The 17,183-nt window shown below is 46.5% G+C and overlaps 1 protein-coding gene across 1 annotated transcript in view; it reads left to right on the top strand.

The window, feature by feature from the left end:
* Positions 1-17,183, top strand: part of LOC121571818 (spectrin beta chain, non-erythrocytic 1) — a 56,325-nt gene that overhangs the window by 27,144 nt on the left and 11,998 nt on the right. The window contains exons 13-22 of the mRNA XM_045222295.1: positions 8,712-8,914; positions 9,300-9,390; positions 9,668-9,814; positions 10,345-10,608; positions 12,162-12,386; positions 13,102-13,191; positions 13,367-13,651; positions 14,596-14,726; positions 15,376-15,580; positions 15,675-16,049. Of these exons, the coding sequence (XP_045078230.1) occupies positions 8,712-8,914; positions 9,300-9,390; positions 9,668-9,814; positions 10,345-10,608; positions 12,162-12,386; positions 13,102-13,191; positions 13,367-13,651; positions 14,596-14,726; positions 15,376-15,580; positions 15,675-16,049 (2,016 nt within the window). The remainder of the gene's footprint in view (positions 1-8,711; positions 8,915-9,299; positions 9,391-9,667; positions 9,815-10,344; positions 10,609-12,161; positions 12,387-13,101; positions 13,192-13,366; positions 13,652-14,595; positions 14,727-15,375; positions 15,581-15,674; positions 16,050-17,183) is intronic.

The following is a 17,183-nucleotide window of genomic DNA, read 5'->3' as shown; positions in this document are numbered from 1 at the left end:
CGTGGCAGTGTGTGTGTGCATTCCTGTGAACCCGCTCTCATTATTAGTGTGATGCTAACAGAGGCAGACGGCTCTATTAGTCAGATCATTGTCTGGGGCTTTAGCTGAACCATACTGACTGGACATCACTGCCCTGTTCTGCACCACCACTCACATCAGAGCCAATCAGACGCACACACACACACCCTCTGTGGGCTCAGTCCTCTGGAAGGATTTCTGAGATAAACACCTTGTCGGCTGTTACTATGCTACAGTAGGCTACAGTTTACGAGAGTCACCTGCTTGTTCTTGATCAAGTGTCGAATCCCACACTCACTAACACCTCTACTACAATCTTGCATGCTTTTTCAAACAGCTGTAACTGTATATGCATTCGTAAATCAGGTCCTTTCTTGAGTTGGGCTCTGGGATGGAACAACCGTTGAGCATCTGTGCTTGGTTGATTGTGGAGGAAAGGGGTTGTGTGTGTGTGTGTGTGTGTGTGTGTCCCACATCTGTTGCAAGGGGGTAAGGATGTTAGGGAGAATATAGGATGAACCACAATAATTGTTTGCTAAAATAATAATTGCTTGACAAAAATGTAATGTAATGCAATGGCAATCCGGGTTATAGGTAACAATCCTTTGCATGAACTGCTGACATTATTACGCATATTAATTGATAATGATGGAAATTAAGATATGCAAGATATGAATAGATATGAATTTTTAATCGTTATATACAGTGGGGAGAACAAGTATTTGATACACTGCCGATTTTGCAGGTTTTCCTACTTACAAAGCATGTAGAGGTCTGTAATTTTTATCATAGGTACACTTCAACTGTGAGAGACGGAATCTAAAACAAAAATCCAGAAAATCACATTGTATGATTTTAAAGTAATTAATTTGCATTTTATTGCATGACATAAGTATTTGATCACCTACCAACCAGTAAGAATTCCGGCTCTCACAGACCTGTTTGTTTTTCTTACCTGTCCACACACTCAATCAAACAGACGCCAACCTCTCCACAATGGCCAAGACCAGAGAGCTGTGTAAGTACATCAGGAATAAAATTGTAGACCTGCACAAGGCTGGGATGGGCTACAGGACAATAGGCAAGCAGCTTGGTGAGAAGGCAACAACTGTTGGCACAATTATTAGAAAATGGACGAAGTTCAAGATGACGGTCAATCACCCTCGGTCTGGGGCTCCATGCAAGATCTCACCTCGAAAACCATTAGTAACACAGTACGCCAGGCCAGTCTGAAGTCCAGGCCAGTCTGAAGTTTGCCAATGACCATCTGGATGATCCAGAGAAGGAATGGGAGAAGGTCATGTGGTCTGATGAGACAAAAATAGAGCTTTTTGGTCTAAACTCCACTCGCCGTGTTTGGAGGAAGAAGAAGGATGAGTACAACCCCAAGAACACCATCCCAACCGTGAAGCATGGAGGTGGAAACATCATTCTTTGGGGATGCTTTTCTGCAAAGGGGACAGGACGACTGCACCGTATTGAGGGGAGGATGGATGGGGAGATCTTGGCCAACAACCTCCTTCCCTCAGTAAGAGCATTGAAGATGGGTCGTGGCTGGCTCTTCCAGCATGACAACGACCCGAAACACACAGCCAGGGCAACTAAGGAGTGGCTCCGTAGAAGCATCTCAAGGTCCTGGAGTGGCCTAGCCAATCTCCAGACCTGAACCCAATAGAACATCTTTGAAGGAGCTGAAAGCCCAGCGGCAGCCCCGAAACCTGAAGGATCTGGAGAAGGTCTGTATGGAGGAGTGGGCCAAAATCCCTGCTGCAGTGTGTGCAAACCTGGTCAAGACCTACAGGAAACATATGATCTCTGTAATTGCAAACAAAGGTTTCTGTACCAAATATTAAGTTCTGCTTTTCTAATGTATCAAATACTTACGTCATGCAATAAAATGCAAATGAATTACTTAAAAATCATACAATGTGATTTTCTGGATTTTTAGATTTCTGAGTTTTAGATTCAGTCTCTCACAGTTGAAGTGTACCTATGATAAAAAATTACAGACCTCTACATGCTTTGTAAGTAGGAAAACCTGCAAAATCGGCAGTGTATCAAATACTTGTTCTCCCCACTGTACATTACTCTTACTGAATTTCCATGTGGGCGAGGATATTGGAAATTTAATCAAAGCCTATTGGATGATAACTTGTTTTTAACTAGGACAGAGGAATTTATAACTGAATTCTTCCGGCATAACATAGGTACTGTGACACTCTGGCTCTAGGACTTTTGTATGTGAGCTAGAGTGTATGTTGTTTTGTTGGGGATTTGGGTGTTTTTCTATGTTGGTAGTTCTGTCGGGTGTATTTCTATGTTTGCAGGTCTGTGGGTTGTTTTTCTAGGTGTTGTATGTTGTAGTCAATGACTCCCAATCGGAGGTAACAGTGTCAGCTGTCGGCTCGTTATCTCTGATTGGGAAGCTCATATTTAAACTGTCAGTTTTCACCTTTGGTTTGTGGGTTATTGTTCCAAGTTCAGTGTATTGTTACGTTAGGACTTCACTATCGTCTTTTGTTGTTTTTTACGTGGTTGCTTTATAAATAAAGTCATCATGTTCACTCCCGCTCTGCGTATTGGTCCGCTCCTTCCGGCGATCGTGACAGAATAACCCACCATAAAGGAACAAAGCAGCGCGTCCAGGAACAAAGGGTCTGGACATGGAAGGAACTGTGGAAGGTAAAGGGTCCTGGACTTGGGAGGAGATCCTAGATGGTATGGATGCGCCGACCATGGAGCAGACGGTGGAGGGCGGCGAGAGGAGCAACGGCATCAGCAGGGCCATCATCGTCGGAAGGACGAGAGCAACCCAAGAAATTTTTTGGGGGCACATGGCTAGGCGGCGGAGAAGCAGGAGGGCTGCCGCAAGGCAGAGTCAGAGGGCTGCCAGGTTAAGGGGGCTGACGGAGGCAGAGAAGGGGACGGATTCAGTGGGCTGCCCAGTCAAGGGGGCCAACTGGGTAAAGCAGGGAAGGAAAGTGTTGAGGCACGGCGTGAGGTACTGGGGTGTGTAACCAGTTCGGTCCGGCCCGTTCCCTAGTCCCGTGGTGCAGCCAGTAGTGTGTGTTCCCGTGCGGTACGGCCTGTTCCGGTCCCTCGCACTAAGGATCGGTGCGCTCGCCAGCCCAGCCCGCCTGTTCCCTACTCCTCGCACCAGGGATACGGTGCGCCGCTAACCCGGCCCGGCCTGTTCCGGCCACTGCGCACCAGGGATACGGTGCGCGTCGCCAGCCCAGCCCGGCCTGTTCCTACCTCCCCGCACCAGGGATACGGTGCGCTCGCCAACCCGCCCGCCTGTTCCGACCACTCGCACCAGGGATGCGGTGCGCGTCGCCAGCCAGCCCGCCTGTTCCTACCTCACGCACCAGGGATACGGTGCGCTGTCGCCACCCAGCCCGGCCTGTTCCTACTCCACGCACCAGGGATACGGTGCGCCCAGCCCGGCCCGGCCTGTTCGGCCACTCCACCATCACGGTGCGTGTCGCCAGCCCCGCCCGGCCTGTTCCTGCTCTCCGCACTAGGCGTTATGGGAGTCCCCAGGGTCCAGCATGCCCTGTTCCGGCTCCCCGCACTGGGCGTTATGGGAGTCCCAGGGTCCAGCATGCCCTGTTCCGGCTCCCCGCACTAGGCGTTATGGGAGTCCCCAGGGTCCAGCATGCCCTGTTCCGGCTCCCCGCACTAGGCGTCATGTCGTTCCCAGGGTCCAGCAAGCCCTGTTGCTTCTCTCCGCACTAGCCCTGAGATCGTGTCCTCAGCCCGGTACCTCCTGTTCCGGCACCACCACCAGCCTACGATGCGCCTCAGACGCCAGAGTCTGCCGTCTCCCAACGGGGCCTGAACTGTCCGTCTGCCCACGCCGTCTGAATGTCCGTCTGCCCACGCCCGTCTGAACTGCCCGTCTGCCCAACGCGGGGCTGAACTGTCCGTCTGCCCAACGCCGTCCTGAACTGCCCGTCTGCCCAACGCCGTCAGAGCCTTCCCCAGACAGGATCAGCCAGAGCCTTCCGCCAGACAGGATCAGCCAGACCTTCTGCCAGACAGGATCAGCCAGAGCCTTCTGCCAGACAGGATCAGCCAGAGCCTTCCGCCAGACAGGATCAGCCAGAGCCTTCCGCCAGACAGGATCAGCCAGAGCCTTCCCGCCAGCCAGGATCCGCCAGAGCCGTCCACCAGGATCCGCCTGAGCCAGCCAGCCAGGATCTGCCCCTCAGTCCGGTGATGCCCTTTAGTCAGGTGCTGCCCCTTAGCCGTGCGCCCCTTGTCGTGCTGCCCCTTAGTCCGGTCTGCCACTTAGTCGGTGCTGCCCCTTAGTCAGGTGCTGTCCCTTGGACCGGTACTGCCTACTAAGCAGTTTGTGACTGTGGTGGGGGTGGGGATCACGACCGGGGCCGGAGCCACCACCGTGGACAGACGCCACCAGACCCTCCCCTAGGCGTATGCTGGTGCGCCGAGTCTTCACCTTTGAGGGAGTACTGTGACACTCTGGCTCTAGGACTTTTGTATGTGAGCTTGAGTGTATGTTGTTTTGTTGGGGATTTGGGTGTTTTTCTATGTTGGTAGTTCTGTCGGGTGTATTTCTATGTTTGCAGGTCTGTGGGTTGTTTTTCTAGGTGTTGTATGTTGTAGTCAATGACTCCCAATCGGAGTAACAGTGTCAGCTGTCGGCTCGTTATCTCTGATTGGAGCCATATTTAAACTATCAGTTTTCACCTTTGGTTTGTGGGTTATTGTTCCAAGTTCAGTGTATTGTTACGTTAGGACTTCACTATGTCTTTTGTTGTTTTTTACGTGGTTACTTTATAAATAAAGTCATCATGTTCACTCCACCGCGCTGCGTATTGGTCCGCTCCTTCCGACGATCGTGACAGGTACAGCAAATCCCCTTATTGTATGGGACACTTTTAAATGTGCCTTTAGAGGCCATGCAATTCAGTACTCATCTCAAAAACGAAAGCAATTTAGGTCAAAAGACTCCATACTAACAAAGGAAATAGAACGTCTAACAGAACAGATAGATAGCAATAAAAACTGTAACATAGGGGGTCAGAATAAATTAGAGAAAAAAACAAAAATAAATGGAGGAACTTATTCAAGAAAAATCAAATGTAATATATTATTAAAAATGAAGCTAACTGGATGGAATATGGGGAGAAATGCACCAAATTATTTTTTCATCTTCAAAATACAGTGAGGGGAAAAAAGTATTTGATCCCCTGCTGATTTTGTATGTTTGCCCACTGACAAAGAAATGATCAGTCTATAATTTTAATGGTAGGTTTATTTGAACAGTGAGAGACAGAATAACAACAACAAAATCAAGAAAAACCCATGTCAAAAATGTTATAAATTGATTTGCATTTTAATGAGGGAAATATGTATTTGACCCCCTCTCAATCAGTAAGATTTCTTTCTCCCAGGTTTCTTTTCTACAGGTAATGAGCTGAGATTAGGAGTACACTCTTAAAGGGAGTGCTCCTAATCTCAGCTTGTTACCTGTATAAAAGACACCTGTCCACAGAAGCGATCAATCAATCAGATTCCAAACTCTCCACCATGGCCAAGACCAAAGAGCTCTCCAAAGGATGCTCAGGGACAGATTGTAGACCTACACAAGGCTGGAATGGGCTACAAGACCATCGCCAACAGCTTGGTGAGAAGGTGACAACAGTTAGTGCGATTATTCGCAAATGGAAAAACACAAAATAACTGTCAATCTCCCTCGGCCTGGGGCTCCATGCAAGATCTCACCTCATGGAGTTGCAATGATCATGAAAGATGAGAATCGCCCCAATGGGAGATCTTTCAATGATCTCAAAGCAGCTGGACCATAGTCACCAAGAAAAATTTCACCTCCCGTGAAGACTAAATCCTGCAGCGCCCGCAGGTCCCCCTGCTTAAGAAAGCACATAAACAGTGGGGAAAAAAAAGTATTTAGTCAGCCACCAATTGTGCAAGTTCTCACTTAAAAATATGAGAGGGCCTGTAATTTTCATCATAGGTACACGTCAACTATGACAGACAAAATGAGAATTTTTTTCCAGAAAATCACATTGTAGAATTTTTTATGAATTTATTTGCAAATTATGGTGGAAAATAAGTATTTGGTCAATAACAAAAGTTTCTCAATACTTTGTTATATACCCTTTGTTGGCAATGACACAGGTCAAACGTTTTCTGTAAGTCTTCACAAGGTTTTCACACACTGTTGCTGGTATTTTGGCCCATTCCTCCATGCAGATCTCCTCTAGATCAGTGATGTTTTGGGGCTGTCGCTGAGCAACACGGACTTTCAACTCCCTCCAAAGATTTTCTATGGGGTTGAGATCTGGAGACTGGCTAGGCCACTCCAGGACCTTGAAATGCTTCTTCCGAAGCCACTCCTTCGTTGCCCGGGCGGTGTGTTTGGGATCATTGTCATGCTGAAAGACCCAGCGACGTTTCATCTTCCAATGCCCTTGCTGATGGAAGGAGGTTTTCACTCAAAATCTCCACGATACATGGCCCCATTCATTCTTTCCCTTTACAGGATCAGTCGTCCTGGTCCCTTTGCAGAAAAACAGCCCCAAAGCATGATGTTTCCCACCCCATGCTTCACAGTAGGTATGGTGTTCTTTGGATGCAACTCAGCATTCTTTGTCCTCCAAACACGACCGAGTTGAGTTTTTACCAAAAAGTTCTATTTTGGTTTCATCTGACCATATGACATTCTCCCAATCCTCTTCTGGATCATCCAAATGCACTCTAGCAAACTTCAGACGGGCCTGGACATGTACTGGCTTAAGCAGGGGGGACACGTCTGGCACTGCAGGATTTGAGTCCCTTGGCGGCGTAGTGTGTTACTGATGGTAGGCTTTGTTACTTTGGTCCCAGCTCTCTTCAGGTCATTCACTAGGTCCCCCCGTGTGGTTCTGGGATTTTTCCTCACCGTTCTTGTGATCATTTTGACCCCACGGGGTGAGATCTTGCGTGGAGCCCCAGATCGAGGGAGATTAATCATGGTCTTGTATGTCTTCCATTTCCTAATAATTGCTCCCACAGTTGATTTCTTCAAACCAAGCTGCTTACCTATTGCAGATTCAGTCTTCCCAGCCTGGTGCAGGTCTACAATTTTGTTTCTGGTGTCCTTTGACAGCTCTTTGGTCTTGGCCACAGTGGAGTTTGGAGTGTGACTGTTTGAGGTTGTGGACAGGTATCTTTTATACTGATAACAAGTTCAAACAGGTGCCATTAATACAGGTAATGAGTGGAGGACAGAGGGCCTCTTAAAGAAGAAGTTACAGGTCTGTGAGAGCCAGAAATCTTGCTTGTTTGTAGGTGACCAAATACTTATTTTCCACCATAATTTGCAAATAAATTCATAAAAAATCCTACAATGTGATTTTCTTGATTTTTTTTTCTCAATTTGTCTGTCACAGTTGACGTATACCTATGATGAAAATTACAGGCCTCTCTCATCTTTTTAAGTGGGAGAACTTGCACAATTGGTGGCTGACTAAATACTTTTTTTCCCCACTGTACATGTCAGTCTGAAGTTTGCCAATTAATGATTCAGAGGAGAACTGGGTGAAAGTGTTGTGGTCAGATGAGACCAAAATGGAGCTCTTTGGCATCAACTCAACTCGCCGTGTTTGGAGGAGGAGGAATGCTGCCTATGACCCCAAGAACACCATCCCCACCGTCAAACATGGAGGTGGAAACATTATGCTTTGGGGGTGTTTTTCTGCTAAGGGGACAGGACAACTTCACCGCATCAAAGGGGACGATGGACAGGGCCATGTACCGTCAAATCTTGGTGAGAACCTCCTTCCCTCAGCCAGGGCATTGAAAATGGGTCGTGGATGGGTATTCCAGCATGACAATGACCCAAAACACACGGCCAAGGCAACAAAAGAGTGGCTCAAGAAGAAGCACATTAAGGTCCTGGAGTGGCCTAGCCAGTCTCCAGACCTTAATCCCATAGAAAATCTGCGGAGGGAGCTGAAGGTTCGAGTTGCCAAACATCAGCCTCGAAACCTTAATGACTTGGAGAAGATCTGCAAAGAGGAGTGGGACAAAATCCCTCCTGAGATGTGTGCAAACCTGGTGGCCAACTACAAGAAACATCTGACCTCTGTGATTGCCAACAAGGGTTTTGCCACCAAGTACTAAGTCATGTTTTGCAGAGGGGTCAAATACTTATTTCCCTCATTAAAATGCAAATCAATTTATTACATTTTTTACATGCGTTTTTCTGAATTTGTTGTTGTTATTCTGTCTCTCACTGTTCAAATAAACCTACCATTAAAATTATAGACTGATAATTTCTTCGTCAGTGGGCAAACGTACAAAATCAGCAGGGGATCAAATACTTTTTTCCCTCACTGTATTATATATATACATATTTACTTATTTTAATTTTACCTTTATTTAACTAGGCAAGTCAGTTAAGAACAAATTCTTATTTACAATGACGGCCTACACCGGCCAAACCTGGACGACTCTGGGCCAATTTGTGAGAAAAAAAAACATATGGGGGATTGGAAGAATGCAGACAATTACATTGATGGAAGTTACAATCTATCTGCAATATTAAAGCTGATCTACCCCCCTAAAAAAAGCTGATTTTTTTCTCACAAAATAAATACATTAATACCAACACCTCTACTACCCTCTCCTTCCCTACCACCTTCTCTCCATCCTCTCTCTCTCAGGAGTATGTGCTGGCCCATACTGAGATGCCCACGACTCTGGAGGGGGCGGAGGGAGCCATTAAGAAGCAGGAGGACTTCATGACCACCATGGACGCCAATGAGGAGAAGATCAACGCCGTGGTGGACACCGGACGCAGACTGGTCAGTGACAAAAACATAAACTTTGACCGCATCCAGGAGAAAGTGGACTCTATCGATGAGAGGTATTGAATGCTTTGTTAAAAGCGCTATACAATTTGATTTAGTGTGTATGTGGAGAACTGAGGCTGATTTTGTGAATGTGTTTACTCCAGTGATGATTATGTCAGCGATGTTACGTGCATAGATTAAACTGAATTACATGCATAGAATAAATTAAATTACATGCATAGAATTAAGAATTACATACATAGAATAAATTAAATGACATGCATAGAATTAAGAATTACATGCATAGAATAAATTGTATGTATAGCACTTGTCAGGTTTGCTTAACATCATCTAGGTGTTAGAATTACCAATATACTTGTTAAGAAAATATGTTTCTGAGCCGTTACCTCTCTCAGTGCTAAATCCATCACGTTAACCACTGTCCTTCTGTTTGTGTAGACATAAGAATAACCGCTTGGCGGCCAGTGAGCTCCTCTGTAAGCTGAAGGATAACAGAGACCTACAGAAGTTCCTTCAGGACTGCCAAGAGGTGAGCTGCCACCTGCCACCTGCCCCCTACCAAACCCATACAACACTCCCCCCAGACCCCCACTGCAACACACCCATATCTGCCAGCTAGGGCTACCCCAGCACTTCATTCACACACAACCAAACCCGAACACCTACTGATTCCTCCTACTACCTCTATAGAGTACAGTACTGTAGGTGGAATTAATCAGTAATTATGGATGGTGCCAAGATGTGGTTGTGTGGATGAGTCTGTGTGTGTCCGTCTGTCTCACTGATTGGCTCTCTGGTGTGTGCAGCTGTCCCTGTGGATCAATGAGAAGATGCTCACGGCTCAGGACATGTCGTATGACGAAGCCAGGAACCTCCACAGCAAATGGCTCAAACACCAGGCCTTCATGGCCGAGCTGCAGTCCAACAAGGAGTGGCTGGACAAGATCGAGAAGGTCAATGACTAAATGATGGGTGTCTGATCTTTTTGACAATTTCGTTGCATATGTCTTCTCCCTGTTTATGTTTTGTGAGTGTGCGTGTCCCTTAAACTCTGTGTGCGTCTGTGTGTGGGTGTGTTTTTCCCCTGTGTAAAGTTGTTTTAGTTAATAGACTGTTGTTGATGCTTATGGCCCCCAAAACACTCCAGTCTGATGAGCACAGCCCTCTCCTGTGGATATTTTAGTCCTAAATGCAGAGCGATTAAGTCATAACAACCACGTGGGGTATTATTATACTCACATTCAGTGGAATTAATTTCAAAACAAGCTTTCAGCAGAATCAGCGCAATAGTTCTGCAGATCAGAACTAGTAGTTTGAAAGTTCAGTATTGATGCTTGTTTCTATGAGTGATTGTGGGCAGAGTCACATTGCTCAGGTCAGATTGAAAGAATCACCAATTTTCCAGTGTCTTCCTATATTCCTATAGTGTATATCTATTTATCTCCATAATGTCCTAACATGTTTTTCTCCCACCCAATCCCAGGATGGGATGCAGCTGATAGCTGAGAAGCCGGAGACCGAGGCCATGGTGAAGGAAAAGCTGGCAGCACTCCATAAGATGTGGGATGACCTCGAGTCCACCACCCAGACCAAGGCCAAGTGTCTGTTTGACGCCAACAAGGCCGAGCTGTTCACCCAGAGCTGTGCCGACCTGGACAAGTGGCTGGTGGGAGTGGATGGACAGATCCAATCAGACGACTACGGCAAAGATCTGACCAGCGTCAACATCCTGCTCAAAAAACAACAGGTACTGTGCTACTGGAGCTTGACATATTGTATGTCTCCCACAGTTATGTCACTATATTGGACTGCGCTCTTTTCCTCTCCCTTTGATTGGTGTGTAAATGGTCAATTTCTGTATCATTTTAGATCATGGTTTGATATTAGGTGAAGTGCAATGTCAGTAATTGACCTGAGGATAAATTCACTTGTATAGCCAAACTATTAATGAAATGTTAAGCCTGATATTAGGTTTTCACTTTTACTTTAATTATGAAAATTGCAGCATAAGGTACACCGCACACGTATGCCGTGTTGGCTCATAGTTTATTATGCAGATAGTTTATTCATACTAGCGAGCAGTGGTGGAAAAAGTACCCATTTGTCATACTTGAGTAAAAGTAAAGATACCTTTAATAGAAAATGACTCAAGTAAAAGTGAAAGTCACACAGTAAACTAATACTTGAGTAAAATACAAAGTATTTGGTTTTAAATATACTTAAGTATCAAAAGTAAAAGTATAAATCATTTCAAAGTCCTTATATTAAGCAAACCAGACGGCATCATTTTCTTGTTTTTTATTTATTTATGGATAGCCAGGGGCATGCTCCAACACTCAGACATTATTTACAAACAAAGCATGTGTTTAGTGAGTCCACCAGATAAGAGGCTGTAGGGATGACCAGGGATGTTCTTTTGATAATTGTGTGAATTAGACCATTTTATTGTCCTGCTAAGCATTCAAAATGTAATGAGTACTTTTGGGTGTCAGGGAGTAAAAAGTACATAATTTTCTTTAGGAATGTAGTGAAGCAAAAGTTGTCAAAAATATAAGAAGTAAAGTACAGATAACCCCAAAAACGACTTAAGTAGTACTTTCAAGTATTTTTACTCAAGTACTTTACACCACTGCTAGCGAGTGGCGCTGTAGTGAGCAGACGAACCACGTTATGTAACAGCCTCTTCATGCTTCTCACATACACACACTCCCCCCACCCACCACATTATGTTAACTCTCCCTCGCCATGATGTGTGGAGGAGCCAGCTCGGTGTCTGTGAGATGAGCTCCCACTGTGTATGTGTATAGTGTGTGAGAGAGACAGAGGGAGTAAAACAGAGAGAGAAATGGAGCAGAACAGAGAGCACTTGGTAGAAATACAGTAGAGAATGCTGATTGTATGTTAGCAATTATAAACTGGGTGGTTCGAGCCCTGAATGCTGATTGTATCAGACCGTATACCACGGGTATGACAAAACATGTATTTTTACTGCTCTAATTACGTTGGTAACCAGTTTATAATAGCAATAAGGCACCTCAGGGGTTTGTGGTATACGGCCAATATACCACGGCTAAGGGCTGTGTCCAGGCACTCTGCGATGCGTCGTGAGTAAGCCATATTCCACTGTTTGTTCGATCTGGAAGAGGGAGAGCAAGCGAGAGAGAGACCGGAAACTCGTAGAGCACAAACGAGACGGAGAGCTCTGGAACGCATGCTACAGGGTTGACCAGAGAGGGAGCTAGAGAGAGCATGCTATGACTGTCTCACTCCTCTCCACTCCTCCTGGTGTGGCGTCCTTAGATGCTGGAGAGCCAGGTGGAGGTGCGTCAGAAGGAGGTGGAGGAGCTGCAAAGCCAGGCCCAGGTCCTCAGCCTGGAGGGGAAGGACACAGACGAGGTGGACGGCCAGCGCCGCATCGTGGAGAAGAAGTTCCAGCAGCTGCTGGACCCACTGAAGAAGAGGAAGGGAAACCTCATGGCCTCCCGCGAGATCCACCAGTTCAACAGAGACGTGGAGGACGAGATCGTAAGTACATTAAACCTTTAATCTAGCCTAGTCGTGTGTGTGTCTGTGTCTGGCTGTGTGTGTGTGTGTGTCTCTGTGTGTGTGTTTGTCTGTTTGTGTGTCTGTCTGTCTGTCAGTGTGGGTGTGCACATGTGTGTTTCAGAGAACGAATGAGAGAGATTATGTATGCCTACTTGTGCAAGTCTTAATTGTATTTTCATGCAAATGTATATAGGCTACAGTATGTTTTGTGTGCTTGTTTGAAATCCCTGCCCTATGGCAGCAGAAGCTGAACAGCAGAGCAGTTTCCTTGTGTCTGAAGTGATTTAAGAGATAAAATCACAATTTTCATCTCTTCAAGTCTTTTTTCTCCTCTTTTGAGGGAAGGCACCCACTGAGAGTAGCAGCAGCTGCATGCTTTCATAGCTGTGAGGGTCTCTTTGTTATTGTAATGACTGTATTGACTCCTTTCATACAGACAAGCAGGAGCAGGCCACGTGTTTTGAAATTACTGGGTTGGGTCTCTGAATGGAACTGAAGTGTCTCATCTGCGTATGCCATCAACTGCATTTTAAAATGCTTACTTCAGTCAGTCAGAACATAAAACGCTTTGCCCAAATCATGCTTATTTCAAGTGGTTAGTTGTGGTTAAGTTTAGATGCTGTCATTGCTTTTGCTATATCAATGTATCAATCTTCCGAAATTATTCCTACCTATTTCTGTGTTTTCCTCTTAGCTCTGGGTTGAAGAGAGAATGCCACTGGCAACATCTACAGACCACGGAAACAACCTGCAAACAGTCCAGTTACTCATCAAGAAAAACCAGGTAAGAAACAAACTCCATCCGTTTGAACCTTGAACAATATTTACATCCGTAGAATATAGCTCTTAGCATTTACAGCACTACCATTAGAATCCAGTGATGGATCTATTTCTGTACCAGATAACCGCTGTACTTTTAAACCAGCTGACCTGCTGCCTTTTGACCTGTCCCCCACCAGACCCTGCAGAAGGAGATCCAGGGCCACCAGCCGCGCTGTGATGACATCTTTGAGCGGAGTCAGCAGGTGCTGAAGGATGACGACAACAGCCCCAGCGGCGAGGGGATCCGCCAGCGGCTGGCCGACCTGCGGCACCTGTGGGCCCAGATCCTGGAGGAGACGGGCAAACGCCATGGACGCCTGGAGGAGGCCCACAAGGCCCAGCAGTACTACTTTGATGCTGCCGAGGCCGAGGCCTGGATGAGCGAGCAGGAGCTCTACATGATGTCAGAGGAGAAAGCCAAGGTGAGGGGTGCAGTGGGTTAGAAAGCTAAAATTGTTATTCATAAGCAATCAGAATGGGGTTTGAATGTGAAGTAGGATGGTGATTGGACCTGATAGGATGAGTAGCTGAAGGCTACGGCAAGCCGGTAGAGATACAAAGTGGGTTTTGGTTAGGACTGGTAGGTTGCACTCCAGTATTTTGTTGGGATGGATCATTAGTAGGGGCAAAGTTTAATAGGAAATGGGGTTTGGTTAAAGGACAAGCTTCTTTTTTGTTACAGGGCAAAGCTGCTGGATAGGAGAAGGGCTGGTTGATACTGTACCAGGGGTATTGCTGCACTGGTAGAGTTAGGACTGTGACTGTTGCCCAGTAAGTTGTTGGTCTACCAGGCAGAAGTGGGTCCTTGTCACGGGGAGAATGAGGAAGTCAGTGGAGGGTGAAAGACAAGGGCAGTGACTTGGGCAAAAGTGCTGCATCCCAAATCTTCCCCTTCTCCTTGACGCTCTGCCCTCCATTTGCGCATTCACTTGCGCCTCCGCCATATGCACAAGTGTCCCAAAACTGATGGAGTGAAAAATATCGAGTGTATAGGAGCTAATTAAGACTCGCCACTCTCTGGAAGTCACCCTCAGAGTTTTGTTAGCTACATGTGGCAACGGAGGGACCTCTGAGCTAGTTGGTAGGGGCGAGGGGATGGTTTAGGATTCACCGAGGGCTATGTGGTATTGTGGGATATTGGATGTGAAAGGTGAGTAGGCAGAGATAAGTCTTCCAGGCCATGGTTTCATGTGTCCTTGACACCTTAACATTCTCCTTCTACAGGACTGGATCTCTGTGAGACTAGTCTATTTCTAGTCGATACTGGGTCCTCTACACTGATTGTATGTACCTGTTCACACTCACTATCTGTGTCTGTGCACTCACTGTCTGCGTCTTCCTTGACTCTCTCTCTCTCTCTGTGTAGGATGAGCAGAGCTCCGTGGCCATGCTGAAGAAGCACCAGATCCTGGAGCAGGCTGTGGAGGACTACGCTGAGACTGTCCACCAGCTCTCCAAGACCAGCAGGGGCCTGACGGCCGCCGGACACCCAGAAAGGTGAGGGGTCTCAGGGGCTCATCCTCAGGGTTAACAATTCCCTACAGTGAAAATTGGAAGTTGAAACCATGATCATATCCACCCATTCCAGACTAAAGAACTTTAAAGGGATAGTTCGGGATTTTGGCAATGAACTCATGGATGCCATTTTTAATGTCTCCCCGTCCAGTATGAAGGAAGTTAGAGGTAGTTTTGTGGGCCGATGCTAACTTGCATTAGCGTAATGACTGGAAGTTTACAGGAGTTGTTCCCATTGACTTCCAGTCATTGCACTAACGCTAGTTAGCAATTGCACTAATGTTAGTTAGCAACTTCCTTCAAACTGCACACTGAGACATAGAAATGGTACCCACTAGTTAATCTGACTCTAGGGAAGTAGATAAAGGGCTTCATTGCCAAAATCCCTAACTATCCCTTTAAGGGTTTAAACTCTAGCCCAGAGTGGTCAGTCAGTACCAGACAACTAACATTAGATCACTGTAAGGTTAAGCTCCACACCTGCTGAGTTGAAGTAGGATTTAACCACCCAGAGTTTTAAGACTTGACAGTTTAGCATCACAGAAGAGAGTGAGGATAGGATAATGTGGCTCATGTAGATCCTATATCCTAACCCCCTCCCTACCTCCTCCTTCCTCCTCCTGCTGTGTAGTGAGCGGATCGGCATGCGTCAGTCCCAGGTGGATAAGCTATATGCAGGGCTCAAGGACCTGTCGGAGGAGAGGAGGGGGAAGCTGGACGAGAGGTTCCGTCTTTTTCAGCTCAACAGGGAGGTGGATGACCTGGAGCAGTGGATCGCTGAAAGGGAGGTGGTGGCTGGGTCACATGAGCTGGGACAGGACTACGAACATGTCACGGTATGTGCAGCCATGCCACCCATGTTCCCCTGTTGCCAGAGTATCTTGCGGAATATGTCCATTCTGACTTTGCTGTGATAATCTCCCTCTACAGATGCTGCAGGAGCGTTTCCGTGAGTTTGCTCGTGACACGGGCAACATCGGTCAAGAGCGTGTGGACACTGTCAACCAGCTGGCGGACGAGCTCATCAACTCGGGCCACGCTGATGCGGCTACCATCGCAGAGTGGAAAGACGGGCTGAATGAGGCGTGGGCCGACCTGCTGGAGCTGATCGACACACGTACGCAGATCCTGGCGGCGTCCTTCGAGCTGCACAAGTTCTACCACGACGCCAAGGAGATCCTCAACCGCATCCTGGACAAACACAAGAAGCTGCCTGAGGAGCTGGGCCGAGACCAGAACACAGTGGAGACCCTGCAGAGGATGCACACCACCTTCGAACACGACATCCAGGCCCTGGGGACACAGGTATGACAATGACACCAGAGAGACAGAGCCAGCAGCCAGAAAGCCAAAACACCTAAAACAGAGGTTAGACTACAGCCTTAAGAAAATATGCACCTATAAGGTGAATCTCTCACAGATTATTTGAAATGTAGATCATAGACAAGACTTCTCAACATTTAGTGTCTGCCTACCCCAGTGGCAGTCAGTGCCGTTTAAGATGAGGGCCTTATTTCATGAGCATGGCCTTATTTCTATTACAGCATATTGGATGACTCTCATTCATATTCCATTCACCCAGTTCAATGTAACAGCTATAGGTTTAGGCTACTACATGATACTCTAATTTTCCCTATACCCATCATGAGGTTGCTACAACCTAGCCTATGAATGAAAGTTTACAACGTAGGTGCACACAGATCGAGAGGCAAATTTGAGGTGACAGACAGTGACATTCAATACCGCGATGCACACTCTTGCCTGCATCTAGCTGATATAGGGTGTAATTATTAGTCCAACAGTTGCAAACAAGAGTTTCTATTGGACAAATTCAGGTATGTTTATCCCCGTTTTGTTCCGTTTAAGAAACGTTTTTCAACAGAATCGGCGGAATGAATATACCCCTGATCACGCGTAAACAGAGTTCACTCTCATAAGTCACGTTGTATTCCTTCTCTTCCCTTCGCTTGTCGACTTCAATGCACAACAAATCAGCTGTATGTGACCAGGCAAAACAACCTTTCCAAGCCAAACCTCTACAAACAGCCTACATCGTTGTCACCAAAGAAATGTCATAGTCAGCATGGCTAATAGAACTAACACGTTAATAAACCCGCTACAATCATGCAGTAACGTTAGTGTACAGTCAGTAAGCAGTTACACCAGCGGGCCCCGGTGGCAATACATTAGTAATACCAAAAGCTTACCTTGACTTGGAAGAGTTCCAGTGTTGTGTTGGAAAGTCATAGCCAGCTAGCTAACATAGCATCCCTCTGTTTGAGTAGGGTGTTTCAGTAGGCTAAACTAGCTAGCTGCATTTGCTAGCTAAGTAAGTGAAACTCTCTTGCTTCTCCTTCATTTTGGTTCAAAACTGTTCAACTATTCTCTTTCTCTCTCTCTTTGAGTCAACTACTCACCACATTTTATACCCTGCAGTGC

This window comes from Coregonus clupeaformis, chromosome 1 (genome assembly GCF_020615455.1).
Source record: "Coregonus clupeaformis isolate EN_2021a chromosome 1, ASM2061545v1, whole genome shotgun sequence".
Classification (NCBI taxonomy): Eukaryota; Metazoa; Chordata; class Actinopteri; order Salmoniformes; family Salmonidae; genus Coregonus; species Coregonus clupeaformis.
Note: the sequence above shows the minus strand (reverse complement) of the source record. Positions and strands in the feature narration are given on the sequence as shown.